The sequence below is a fragment of the Protopterus annectens genome, chromosome 10.part0 (genome assembly GCF_019279795.1).
Source record: "Protopterus annectens isolate FY-2018-M chromosome 10.part0, PAN1.0, whole genome shotgun sequence".
Classification (NCBI taxonomy): domain Eukaryota; kingdom Metazoa; phylum Chordata; order Ceratodontiformes; family Protopteridae; genus Protopterus; species Protopterus annectens.
This window is the reverse complement of record NC_056744.1, coordinates 11,004,209-11,019,600: the sequence shown is the minus strand read 5'-3', so window position 1 is coordinate 11,019,600 and position 15,392 is coordinate 11,004,209. Positions and strand designations below refer to the sequence as shown.

The window sequence follows — 15,392 nt, the reverse complement described above, 5'->3', positions numbered from 1 at the left end:
GACTAATTTGTTACTCCAAATTTTGGAATATTACTTCCAAAAGTTTCTGAGGTACCACTGGACAGTATCTTCTCATACGAAGCTTCAACAGCGAGCCACCTGAATTGTTGCAGACATGAAAACCCTGGTGGTCAGGCTGCTTTTTTGAAAAGTATGAGAAAGGAGTGCCTGTGCCAAAAGACACTCTACTTGACAATAGTATCTGAATGGTCTGTGGAGCTGGTATGAGACACAGCTTTTACAGACTGCACAAGATCCCACAGTTTAAGTTAATAACTCTGCGAGACCCTCCTATGAAGTGGTTTTGTTAATAGTTACATACTTCCTTACATGTATAAATGTCAAGAGCTGTATATTTTGTTAGATGTGTGACATTTATAACTGTTCCTTTTATTTTCATTTGTTTATTGGATAGAACACTGATCCAAATGGACCACTGTCATTCTCATCTTGGGAAAACACAAAACATGAGAAATAACAATACTGACAGTTTCAAATGGATGCATGCACAGATGCAGCTGTATGACATCATCTGTGAACCTAAGACCAAGTCTATTTTGGTGAATGTTTCAAACATGACAAACATATGTCATGCTTCAACTACAACTGACTTATGACAAGACAATCTAGGTTAGCCTGTACTATCTAATATTTGAGAAAAGCCCCTTTATTACAAATGCTGTTGATGTTAACAAAGACTACATACTAAGTACTTTGTGCCCAAATGTATCCCGGGGTACGTTACAGACTTTTTTCGAGTGGATAGTCCAGGCCTGAGTTTAATGCCTCCTGCAAGCAATACTTTTTCTTCAGTGAGGGAAAAGCATTACAGCCTTTTTATCACCCATCATGAGCTGAGAGCAGGAACACCATATCCCTCTTTCTAGCCATCCACCTTAACTGAGGACTAACCAACAGAGAAGCCCTCAATGACTGAGGAGAAGTTGACAAACTGATGCTGTAACTTGGCAAGCAGTGGATTAAATAGCCTAGTAAAAGCAAGATGTTGAATAGAAGTGTTAAGTTAACAACAATGAACAGAAATTTAAGCAGTACAACCATACCTGACAGAACTTTGAAGATCCTCTTGACTACCCTCATTTAAGAGTCTCAAGCCATAGAAAAGCCAAGTAGCCTTACACACAAGTACTCTGAAACATTGTCACAGTGTGAATTAATGATTAATATGGCTGCAGAGCACAATGAAAGCATTCCTAAATAAACCACACTAATGAATTAACCTTCAAAACTGCATGAGTTTTCACAGTAGTTATCCCCTGATGTATGAGCAGAGTTGATCCAGGTGAAACATAACGCTAAAGTATTCTTAACTGGATGACGTACAAGGACCTACTGTTAAGAACTGGAATTATTATATAAAATTTGGACAAAAATGAATCAAATAATATATAAAAAACATACCAGTTCTGTTGTTCACAAGGACAAAATCATATGACCCAAATTTGATTAGAAGCTATAGGAACTACACAAGGAGGATGGCCTTGACGATTCTGAGGGAAGGAGGATAGCAGAGTCAGCCATGGGCTGTAGCAGTCCTTCACAGGAATGGGGGGCCGTGACCTGAGATTATGTGTGCAGATCACCAATCCTCCAACTGGTATCAGCAAGTTTACAGGAGGGTGAAGGCATAATTGGCTCCTGCAGTGATGTGGGCTGCGTGTCTCTCCACCTGGTGGAGGACGGATTAAGATAAGCTTGGGTCCAACTGGGGAGGCTTAATGGCTAGTAAATGTGGCAGCAAACAACATTAACAATTTATGTAAAAAATGTAATAGCTTATAAATTCAATTTGGACAGTACTATTAAGCAGGGCTGTTTGCATGACACAGCTGTCAAATCTAATCAGGTTTAAAAGAAGCTATTTTTCAACACCTTACAACATAAAAAAATGTTATTGAGACTGGTATAAGTAGGAAAAATTCTGGTGAGTTGTGGGATGGGGAGTGGTGTGTGGTGTCAAAATAACAAAACATCAAATTAATTAAGTGCAGGGGAGGGATGGAGAGATGGAAGTAAAACTAGGCAAAGCTGTAAACTGAAGCAGGAGCAACGTCTGATCACCCAACCACATTATACAAGCACACTTTATGTTCCCAGGGCACAGACAGTGCTAAACACCACTACTATGCTTATATAGTGCTGCACACATACAGGCTTCCTGTGGGGTTGATTCAAAGTACTGTGGTTTCCTCTTGGAGTGAAAACCAAGAAACTTAATTCCACAGTACTAATTTTAAGTGATATCTAAGTAATAACACAGTCAATCTAGAATATACAGTGAAAGGTAGCAAAACAATGTCTCTAGTCTGCACTAATCAATGCCTCCAAATGATAAATGGCACATTTAACCTAGGAAATAACTATGGCAGCAAGAAATATACAGTAGGGAAAACATGACAAATTGAAAAACACCCAGTGAATAAGATTACAAGTTGAAGTTAAGCTAGATGTGATCACACACATCAACAAAACAGGCACACTTTCTGTTTATAAGGCAGGGTCAACTCCAGCAACAACTACCATCTACTTACAACCATAAATAACCATAAATACCCGAGATACAAGGATCTGAAATGCCATTACTTCCTCTTGAAAAGATTCATATAAAGTACTTATGACATCACCATTTCCTAATTCAGTGAGCCAGCTGCATCACTATTTAAGTGTTCAACGGTTCCACAGCTCTGAATGACATCCAACAACAATGAAGGAAATCACTGTAAGCATGACCACGGGGCTAGGCAATGACAACCATATACTGCTATATTTAACCACTGAGGACCTGTGTATACCACCATTCACTGATACTTAGGTAATGGCAAAAGGCAGATGGAATTCAAATTTTTGTAACCACTTTTAGCTAAGTTAGAAGAGTTTTTTTTTCTATCTAAATGTCAAATTCAGGCACCAGTTCTGAATGGAAATAGTGAGGGCACTTTGAGTACTTATATACCCAACATTAGGCACTGCAAAAATAAAGTAACACAAAAATGTTAATAAAAACAGCACAATTAATATTTTAATAATGATGAGTATTAAACTTAAGTTTTTTTTTTAAAGAAGGTTTTTAGCATTAGTGTCTATAAGAAATACTGATGAAGAGGTCACGTTCTCCGTTGTCATTCAAATAAAGTAATGTGGCTTCCCCACTTTTAAGCTCAGTGAATCAGACAAATAACTAATCAATGATTCTATCTCATTTACTGTGATCCTTGTACAACATGAGGAAAAATCCTTATGGCCATAGGCATTTAGTGCTAGAAAGACACTGCTCAGCTTCAGTACCTCTCTACCTTTTACCACCTGCAAATAGAAGCATGGGCCTTTACCTTGTACACACATGCATATGTACACATACATACATATATATATATATATATATATATATATATATATATATATATATATATACACACACACACACACACACACACACACACACACACACACACAGACAAACAAACAAACGCGCACACACACACACACACACACACACACACACAAACAACCTTTTCCAGGGACATCACTGGCTACTGAAAAAAAATCACCAAATTTAAAATGGTCATTCACAAGTAACAACAGTAACTCTATATGACAACATTCAAAACAGAAAGGCCAGAATGTCCCACTCTCTGAAAAAGCCAGGAAGAAAATGGTGGACTCTCAAAGAGAAGCAACTATAAAATTATAAAAAAAAATAAATGAATAATAAGAGAAGATAATGCAGGGTACTATCCCTTTTACTTATTTACCAGGGTAGTGCACTGATCAATACTGACCAATTTCAGACTCAGCACTGGGGAACGGTGCATCTTGCTGACTTCTGCAGAGGAGTGAAATCAGCTTCACTCTGGAGAAATCTTACTGCTGTAAAAGTCAGACTGGAATAACTGGTATCTGCCTTCATTCAGCTAAGAAACCAAGCTGCAACATTGATTCTTATATGAAGAACATCTGTAATTATCAGTATTATGTTTTTATTTTTAATTTGTTGAACTCATCTTATAAGTATTTAGATTTTATTTTGCAATTCTCTTTTTTACCTTTTATATTTTTATTCAAAATATTTTTTTTTTGTGATATATCATTGTTTGTTTTGCCTGTACTGGAGCTTTTCTCCCCGGGCCTCTACTGTAAATGGATATATATCCAGTTGGACTAGCCCGGTCAACAAATGTAAAACAAATAAATAAATAAAATAAATTATTTCACCAGTTTCTGGCTAAGGGGTAAAACAAGTAATCTATGACATGGCTAGTTTCTGGCCTATGGGAGAAACTGATTATCTATGAAAGCTAGCTACTATATATATACAATATATATATATATCTGGGTAACTTGGGTAATAAGAATATATTTTTGACAACAGTGGCTCCAAAGCCTGAATGTGTTTTCGAAATAATGACCAGATTTAGTACCTGACAGATCTGTCTAGTAAAAACCTAGTGGCCACAGTACAGATGCCTGCTGATACACCCTGCTTCCTCCTCCTGTGAAAAAGCTTCCTGGTTACATTTTATATTATGGACCACTTGTAAGGTAGGGGAAGACACCTGTTAAGTCTGTATGCCAGAGACGTATTTTTCCCAGGGATGTGTGCTGCTACTGGAATGCAGCTGCACACTACAGTCCATTTCTGGAGAGCTGTGTTTTTTTTTCCATATGGGTTACAGCTGTATACCCTCCTTGCTTGTTGATTCACCTCACAAGCCATACTGCCTACATGCATGTTAATGGTTCTAGAGACAGGCCACCCTGAACACCTTTAAAAGCATTCTGAAATGGATGTGTGACACTCCAGAAGTCCACTTTCCCTATATGGTCTACTTTTTCTAACGACATACCTGCAATGACCACATGCATAGGGGCAGGAGCTTGGATGGACTTACTAAAGGTTATCACAGTATGGCCAGATTTTGGTGATGTGAATCAAGGGGTGAAAGGGGTTGGTCATGCTGGCTTCAGTACATGCAGAAAAATGCCACTGTAAAATTTCCAAATGCAGCCTGGCATGGGGCACCATAAATAATGTTTCTGCTATATGTTCCAAGATCTGGAAACAGCATTCTGAAGTAGTTTTGGAGGAAACAATGGCAGTCTGCAAGTGTCTGAAACTCATTTACCTCTTCCAACAGAAGGAAGGCCTTGCCTACCACACTGGCCATGATACACTCCTACAAATGTAATGCACTGGGAGGGTCGCAGCTCATATTTTGCCAGAATGACTGTAATATCGATAAACTGGTACAACCTGAGCACAAGATCCCTGTCCTCAACCACTTTAGAGAAGGATGCTGTAACAATGAGCCAATTATTCAGATACAAGACCCTGACAACCTTCAGCCTCTTGTGGACTGGTGCTACAGCCACACACAGTAAACACCCTGGGGATTGTGGCCCCTTCTAGGGACAGGGTACAGTGTCCAAGGGCTACTCCACATGTTCTTGCATCTTATGCAAATACACAAATAATTCTGGGTCATCAAGCAATGATCCTACTGAGTTTTTCCCTTCCTCTTCAACCAGGTCAGTACCTACAGAGTCTAAAGTGGAATGCAGGTGATTTCCCCTTTCCATCATCTTTTCTGGTCATTTTGGTGAGGGCTCTTATGAGCCTGAGAAGAGATTCTCCTGGTGATTATCTCAGTAGGAAGTTGCAGCACACTTGGTTGGATAAAATGTTTTTCCATAGCAATCTCTTCTATGGTTCTTACTACTTCACGGTAGCTCAGTCATGCCAGAGATGCTACCACTGAAATCAGCCGTATCTTTGTTGGAGCCATACCCTTCAAACTCTTAGCACAATGCTGGACAAAGCCAAAAATAATGGGAGGACAAAGGTCAAAATCAGGGACAGACTTTAATACTGCCCTTCCAAACTTAGAAAGTTGATAGAATAACAGATTTTGCATTAGCATGCATTTTCTAAATGATAGGAAGTATGAAACTCACATAAATGCCATTATTTACTGACTTTAATGGTCAATGATTTGCCTGCAAACCACAAATTTTATATGGAATGGACCAAAAATATAAGGCAAAAATCTGGACAGTTGAAAGGTATGTCTGGAGCCAAAAGAAATTGTATCAGATAGCACAGTATTGTTGCTGGTGGCAGAAGAACTTGTGTTGGGGTCACTTGTATCAATACCATGTAGGACTGCATGTAAAAAATACTGTCTCTTGGTACTGAAGTGCTGAGTACTGGATTCACACTCTGAGAAAGTGGTTTTAGGAATATCGCTGCAGAAAGAACTGGCGTAGGACCTGTCCACAGGCTGACACTGACACGACTAATCGCTGGAAGTACAATGCCAAGTACAGCACTGCTGTAAAATAAGGGGTTGGAAGAATCAGTAACACATACAGAGTCAAAGGTGGTATCAGCAACAGTTTGCAAGGCTTTTGGAAGTGCAATGCCATAGCACATGGCACTGGGCTGATCAAAGTGTGCCCCACCAACAGCAAATCTTATAACTGGTGTCAATGATGCAAAGGACACTGGTGAGCAAGACAGGAGTGATGCCAACACCAGTGAAAATGTCTGACCCTGTCCTTTATATGACCTTTCCCACTGCATATGGACTGACAGAATGGGAAAGTTCATAGCGGCCATTATACATTTTAACTTTACAATAACTCCACCATGCTTCTCATATCCAGAAAGGGATGAAGAAAAGGACCAGATATGAGGATGGTGTAGGAGGAAGGGAAAATAAACCATCTGTTCTTGCATTTTATGAAAAGGAAGGTGTTCAAAATAAGGACAAGGTATTTACTATTTCAGTCCTCCTCTTCCCATTTATTCTAGGGTTCCCTGGGTAGATGACAGAGGTGTTGGCATTGGGCAAAAAGATGTGGGAGGCTGGACATGCTGGCATCTGACAGTCTTGTGTATCCTGACCAGCTATTTTTGTGGGAAGTCCAAAACAACATCCAGGGCCTAGCATTGGAGCTGGATGATGAATCTGGCTCAGATACTGGTTGTTTGTTCAGTAAAGTCTTCTTCTTAAGACAAAGCTGAAACTTCTCCAGCCTCCATTTATGGGTAGCTCTGTTAAAATGTAAGCAGATATTGCAGCAAAAGGTCTGATAACTGTCTCCGTTGCAATACACAAAGTATTTGCCCTCTCTGGGTGAAATGCCTCTACTGCAGCACATTTCAAAAGTTACTTCATGTCTGCCTAGTAGGATTAAGGCTCAACATATACCTAAGGGGAAGACGAAAAAAGTAAAGGAATCAAAAGCCAAAACCACCAACAACTGGTAAAAGTGTAAAGAAATAAAAACATGACACACTTGCATTACTAGACAAAATCAGCCAAGAGAAAAACGTTTTTCTCATGAGAAAACTGCAGTCTGCAACCCAAGTTCACTCTGATCATGGCCACACAACTTCCACGGCAACAAAGATACAGAGAGAAGAGCAATAAGATACAAAAAAGGATAGGAGTGGGAGCCCAGCATCCTCAAAATAACGATCTACCAACAGATCCTAATGCCTGTGATGTGAAATCCTGGTGGCTACTGTAGAGGGACCACGCCTTCTCATATCAGATGATACAAAAAAAAATGTGAGGTTTTACACAAAGCCACAATGGTGTGCAAAGAGGCTGAGTAATCATGCTCAGACAAAAAGATATACCTGTGTTCTGTATGAGCACTTTCAAGAATGGATTCATCACTGAGAACTTTGTAAGAAGAAAAACTTAACATTTGTAATCTTCCCTTAAATCCACTAATAGTCATTAACAACTGCTGTCTACTAATGGTCTGAAATGCACTCTCATGTTTTATATCTGGGCAGGTGATTAACAAAGCATGGTGAACATCCTTAAATAAATTAAATAAAGCAAACAACAGCATGCGCCTTGGCATAGGCCAACTAAGCGGCCGCCTACGGTGCCACTTTAGTGGGGGTACATTACCAGCATTTATTTGGTGTTGGTAGACCAGGATGGGGGCACTGGCTGGTGTGGTGGGGGGTGCCGTTGTGCCCTCTGCCTAGGTCACCAGTTGACCTAAGGCCACTCCTGCGTCTTATGCCAACAAAAGACAAATATATTGCTCTGCAAAGGAGGTAACAAATTGCATTCTCCACAGGCTAATAAATTAAAGTCTTTCAAAATCTTCATGACTGAATAAGAGTTCCTTTGAGCTCCGACACAAATATTCCAGCAGTTTCATGGAACTATTCAAATCTACATACTAAGTGTTGTTATATAACTAATAAAGGTTACTTACATTAAAGTTTAAAACAGATTAAGTTCCTCCTGCTCAATAAATCCATTTTTATTAATTACTTAGCACATACAAAGTGATATGTGCATTACAGACTAAAATAGCAAAAGTGAGAACAAAAAGTGATATTACCTTTCCATCTATACTCTCCGGGCAAATAATATGTTGGGAATAGCCCTGTTCAACAGGTTTGCAGTTTATCAAAACTGAATGACTCAGTCCTCCTGGGAAAAAAAAAAGATAATGGGAAAATTCATAAGACCTTGATGGCTCCTTTTTAACCGACAATGAAGTCTAACACAGCTGTATGTAGTGTAGCTTGTTAACATTAAATCAGCAGTATGACCAGTCTCCATACTTGAGCTAAAACATTATTAGCTATACAGTGCAAATCACATGCTGTAAGATTCAAAAAATGGCATAACCATTCATTAACATGTACTCTTCTTTTTGTGTTCTATATGTGATCAGTCATTAGTCCCCCACCTGTATATTCCAATATGTTCCTCATATATATTTTTATAACCATCTCATGCCTTAATTTTACAAATTCTGTTTAAAAAAAGTCTATACTAATGTTAATGAACTGAGCTAGGGAAAAGAAGCACTATGACTGGGTATGTAAATACATACAAATAAATTATCAATATATCTATATTTATACATGTACCTATCCATCAAATAAGAAGTTAAAAAAGGCTAAAGCTACCCGATAGCTCAGGTGGATCTAAATGACACCATTGAAAAGAGCAGAGGACATTACTAACAACATTCACTACATTAGCAAACAATATATACACCAGCAGCAAAACCTATTTACACAAACAAAAAGATGATGAACAAAAAACAGACAATATCATTCTTTTTACCATAACCAAATTCATACATTTTCCAATGGTATGCTACATTTCCAAAAATGTAAGTAACACTTTTTAACACCTGTTCTTCCACAACATCTATACTGCACCCTATGATTTTATCCAGTTTTTGTCTTCTAGGTGTTTGTTTCTAATATCATGCTCCCTAATCTGTAAATATTTTAACTGAATGTTCTCAAAACTAGCATGCTTATATTGTAAGGGAACCTTTTCCCTAAAAATCTGTATCCTTCCACATTCAAGTAAAAGCATGTTGTACATTTTCTTCAGTTCGCTTTCCAGACAGGAATGATTTATACTTCATTTGTGCCTGCTAGATCTTAAATTATCCCATCTGTCCACTTTGAATAGTGGGATTGACTGCTGTCAGGCTGATTGGATTCAGCAACTCATCTCATCAACAGCCAGAGCTCTTTCCTTACTCCCATCATGCTCCTGTCCTCTGTGTTTTCTCAGATTTTTTTGCCGCTTCAGCAACTAAGATGGACAAGCCAAGTGGTTTGATAAGCGTTACAATTTAATCACAGTTTCAGTTCAGTTTTTGATATTTTCATTCACTTTCTCACATAATTTTTCCTTCCTCTTGACAGGTTCAACCTATTAATACTTTTTACACTTAAAAAAAAAATCTTTGCTTCTTCCCAATCATGTCACCATGTGCATATGCCTAGTTGCTTTTATTTTGTTCCTTTTTTAATCTTATTTCTCAGTGGAATTTAGATATATATGTGAGCGCAACTGAAAAGATACAACTCTCACTTATAAGTGAATAATAAGTAAGTCAATGCTTATTTGTGGGAATGCAATATGGCTGAATATAAGTTTTATCTATTGCAGGTAATTAGAAGTTTGACTGAAAAGGAGGCAATTGTAAATGTGCAATGTCATGTTATACTGGTTGTTATGGATGTATGGCCTCATGTTTGTGGGTTAGGGTTAGAGACAGGCTAAGTAAGGAGATAGATTTAGTGTTGTATATATGTTTTGTGTCTTTTTATGTTGTGTACTGCTGCTGTTCGGGACTGTTGCTTTTAGTAACATGAAATGTGGGCTGGGGTAGCACACATACGTAAGGTGGCACAGGGGAACATTTTGAGAGGAGAAAGGTACAGGCCACATAGTCTTACTTAGAATACCCTGGAGATGAGGGCAACCTCCTAGGGTTGTAGGCTTTCCAGGACTGCCTTCCATAACATGATTTCTATACACTGAGACAACATGTTAGTAACTGTGGTATATCAACAAGCAGCGAGGGACCAAGTCTTACCTTCTATGTCAGGAAACCACTTCAGCGTGACAGTAGGTGACATCCTCACATAAGTTTCTTGTAGCAATGCATATTCCTGGTCAGACCAACTACCTTGCAGACATGCTCAGCAGGCCACTTCTTACGCCTTATGAGTGATATGTCAAACCTTTGGTAGCACACACACTATTTCATTTCTGGGCCAGCCTTGCTGTGATCTACTGGCATTACTTATCAGCACCAAACACAGCAAGCATTTCAACCTAATCCTTCCAAAGAGACACTCCCTGAAGGACACACTGGTCTGCCACTGACTTTTCTAATCCTTTTCACCTCTAACCTTAATTAAGAAATTCCTCCAGAAAGCTCCTGTAAAAGGCTTCAATAATCCTCATAGCCCCATTCTGGCCTAGACAAATTCATTTCCCCGTGTTATGACCTCATCCACAATGGGATCTTTTGTCCCACCCATTTAGCGAGCCTCACCTGGACATTCCTTTACACAAGCTAACAGCATGGTTTTGCTAGTTCCAGTGATGGCCATGGGCCTAGCTTATTCTCATAGCATTGCCCAAATTCTTTCAGCTTCACAGAAAATATCTACATGCAAAACCTACAAGAGCAAAGGGAAGAAGATTTCCATCTGGCCTTCTCTCCAAGGCTTAGACAATTCCCTGCTCCGGTTCTATCAGTTTTACATTTCCTCTCGCCCCGGTTTGATACTGGACATAGCTATTCTACCATTAAGATCCATTTCACCACCATAGCAAACTTTCACAAAGGTTTCAATTTTCTTCTTCTTTGGCAGCTCAGAACATCTGCAAAGCTTTTTTAAAGGATTTTTTTACTCTGTGCCCTCAAAACTCAGTTAAAGATCCCACATGCATGTAGCACCTAAGCACGGTAATGGATATATTGGCTCACCCTCCCCCACCTTAACCCTGTCTCTGAAATTTCCTTCATAGAAATAATGTGTTAATGGTAATTGTCACTTCTGCTAGAAAGACTAGAGTTACATGCTCTGTCCTCCTCGTCTCCATATCTGATTTTTCACAAGGAAAGAGTTTCACACAGAACCAATCCATCTTTAATACTGAAATTTACCCTGGAGTTCTTTCAGCTAAACTATTCACCTTCCTGTATTTTTCCCAACTACTCCAAAACAGGGGAATAATTGCTTCACACATTGCATTCTTCAGACAATTACATTTCTACTTACATCAAGCAAAAGCTAGAACTCAACTTTTTGATTATGTGACCTATAAGCTGGGGGTAAAATTTTCCAAAATAAAGTTGCCAAGATGGTTTTCAGACCATATAACCTTCAGATATCACTACAAAAATAAAACCTTACCAACAAAACCAAAGGCTCATTTCACTACATCCATTACAACTTCTACAGGAATTCTTCAATCAATGATATTTGCACAGCAGCAAGATGAACAGCATTTCATACAGTCTCTAAATGTTATAAACTGGACATCATTTCCAGATCTAGGTCTTTCTTTGGAACAGCCATCCTCAAAGGTATCCTATCATGATCCCTATCCCAGGAAAGCAGGGAGCTTGGGAATCTATCCTGACATTCAAAGCGGATGGATGGAATAATGCCAGACAAGGAAGTCATATACTCACCATAATGCTAGATCTTTATTATCTCTGGACTGTTTCTCCTAACTGGACAGATCTAGAGCCTTCTTTAAAGCATGTCTTTATCATGGCCATTCTCATAGACCCCTTGGTTCACTTGCCCTGGTTGAGGTAGCAAACTTGATCTCAGGAAACACAGAGGACAGGTGCATGATGGGAATAGGGAAGGAGCTTGAGCACAACGCTCAATTCCATCATTCAAAGTGGATGGACTAGGGGTAATAAACATGCAGAGTTTAACCAAATACTTATATACAATTAAGAAACCGATTATCCAATTACAATAAAATTAACTGTTAAATGTTCAGTTTCAAAATGTTGTGTACCAATGTACATAAAAAACAGTATAATTAGCACAAATATAAAAAGACAAGCATTTAAAAAACAGTTGAGATCAACATATTTTAAAAAGTCTTTATTGTAAGGTTATTTTATAATTTGGCAGACCTTAATTTTAATAGTGGTGCCAGGGAAATATGGTCATTAAGACCTGGGAATTTGTTAGCTTCCATGGTGACTTGCCAAAAAGTCTCCCTGTATTCAAGCTTAGTTTCCCAGGCTCCACCTCTAGATTCCTTAGGAAGTGAATCAAAAACAAAAAATGTAAAGTTGGCCTTTGTACATTCCAAGGTGTGTTTGAATAGGGCATTTTTGGAGTTTTTATTCCTTACATCATTCATGCGTTCATAAATTCTACGTTTTAGTTGACTTTCGGTTTTACCAACGTAGAATCCCCCACAAGACCTACATGTCACCAGGTAAACCAACCCCTGAGGAATTACAATTGAAGTAGCCCTTTCCTGTAAGATGTTTATGTCGGGCAGAAAGGTATAAATCTTCTCCATAGTATATGTAGGAACATTGGTTGCAGGCCCCACACTTAAATGTACCTTTTCGTCTAGAACAAAATACATTAGTGTGGTTTGCCTGCTCTAATAATTGCTTTTTACCATTTCTAAAAACCACTTTGAGGGGTTTGCCTTTGAGATTTTCTAGATCTGTGAGTTCTGAAAATATGGCCCACTCCCTTTCCAACACTTTTTTTAATATAGTGGACATCCACACTGAAGTTTGTAACAAATGCCCTGTTGTATCCTGGCTGTTCAACTTCCAACCCACCTTTCTTGGTTGGAATAAAAGAACCAGAACCAAAAATAGGGGAGTATTTATCTACTCTTCCTACCAAAACCTCTCTTTGAACCTGCTGTATCAACAGTTCAGGATAACCTCGGTCTCAAAACATCCTATGTAAATTGTCACATTTCCGTTTGAAATCATCCTCACAAGAGGTAAAAATATTAAGCAATTATTAGAGCAGGCAAACCACACTAATGTATTCTGTTCTAGATGAAAAGGTACATTTAAGTGTGGGGCCTGCAATCAATGTTCCTACATATACCATGCAAAAGATTTATAGAGCCACACATAATTTACACTTCTCAATCTACTTCCTTTTCAAATTCACTGACCATGTTTATAGGCAAGTATGAAGAAGATCTTTATTTATTTACTTCCAGTTTGACAGCTGGGTAGGTGAGCTGGTCAACTGACCCTTTTCAGTCACGACACTCAATTTTAAAGGTATCCCACAGCACTTGCAAAGGAAAAGAGTACTTAGATGTAGTCCAAAACAGATTTGAAACCTGTTGTATCTTACCAAGAAAATTCAGTAACTAAGTGGAAAAGGATTATAATCTCTTATGACTTGCTCCCAATTTCCCTGTAAATACATGACAGGATGACATAAAAACCAACATTGAATGTGATTACACAAGGGTAAAAACATGATTTTTTTTTTAAAGAGGCGCTAGTCTCCAATTCTAAAGAAAGCACATCTTACCTTTCCAGTATGAAACCTCACAGATGCCTGAGTAATGGGTTACCAACACTCAGTCAGAAACACCAGAAGCCCTGAAGTCCACCATCCTTATCCTATTATTAGCGACACTGATAGCCATAGCAAATTATGTCAACTCACTGGTATCAAGTGCTCCGAGAGGCAGTACCAAAGCACATGGAGTTAAAATCGCCTACCCAGAAAGACTGTCTACTGTAAACTGAAATGCAGTTGGAAATTTCTTAACATGGTAATGATGGTAAGTATACTGTTATCCCCCAACCCTCATATTTGTACTTAGCAACCAACAGGCCTTTCCTGTCTGTAAAAACCTAACCTTATAAAGCTCACCTGCCTCCCTGGATCTCAAGGTGAAGAACACCCTCCATAGGAAAATGGGCTAGAAGAAAAACACAAAACTTTACATCCCAACCTTGAAAACTTCTCATGCTTCCTCTCTGACAGGTGTACCTTGTGGGGGCATGAAACAGCACTGGACCTACCTATAACCTTTAAATGCTGACATACTGTGGCCCTTTTAATGAGACTGCTGATCCCATTAATGTTCCAAGATAACACTCTGTAGATGACTTTCATGGGTATACAGTATTTAATAGCCACAGGCGCAGCTTACAGATATTTCTTCCACTCTGCAGTATAACAGAAAAAGAACAACAAAACACACAAGCTTAAACCACCAACTTGTATATAAACATATTTATATGGAAACGACTCTGATGGGCTCCGTGGCTAGAAGCTACTTTACTAGTATCACTGGTAAAGGAAAACATAGACAAAGAGATAACTACATATCTAGCCACCCTAAAACCTGATACAACTGTAACAGTAAACATTTATGCCTGATCTTCTGTGCACTCTCCTCCAGCCGAGATGGTATATTATATCCAAAGATCATATAAAGATTGCTACACACTGTAAGAAGAGACTAGCAGCTTCCCTGAACTATAATCATCCAAAGGCTAAAAGAAGGAGATCAATATGTAGCACAATAACAGGCACTGGAGACCTTTGAGCACAGAATACATTAGTCCTATCTCATGTCACATAAGCATCAGAAGGTACTTTCCCTTAAGCCACAACCCCAGGATAATTTGGTAAGCAGAGTCTATGGAAAATCCCATCTAAAAGCACACCTGCAACATATCAACACCCTTGCCAACTGGGTCTAATACAGTCTACAGACCTCAATGTTGTGTATGTAAAACATGAGGTTTGTATGTTTTAATACAATAATGTCTAATTGCAGACGTTTACATACCATGTGATATACATTTCTGCTTGAAGCCAGCTGGAATAAAAACCTCACGGAGCTTAGAAACTACATAGTGTGCATCTTTGTTTACTGAGCATTCTGATAAGCATTCGTATGTTCCACAATGTTAGAAAAAATAAACATATCTGCATAAGTGAATAAATATATTCTCTGAGATTCAATAAAGCCCACACTAATTATACACTGTTCTGCGTGAACAGACAACACAAGCATAACTCACACCTT

The 15,392-nt window shown here is 38.7% G+C and overlaps 1 protein-coding gene across 3 annotated transcripts in view; it reads right to left on the bottom strand.

Moving 5' to 3' along the window:
• The window catches only part of CASKIN2 (CASK interacting protein 2), a 1,742,750-nt gene that overhangs the window by 155,474 nt on the left and 1,571,884 nt on the right, over positions 1-15,392 (bottom strand). For all 3 annotated transcript variants that reach the window (XM_044084941.1, XM_044084943.1, XM_044084942.1), the window contains one exon: positions 8,395-8,486. In XM_044084941.1, coding sequence (XP_043940876.1) covers positions 8,395-8,486 — 92 coding nt within the window. The remainder of the gene's footprint in view (positions 1-8,394; positions 8,487-15,392) is intronic.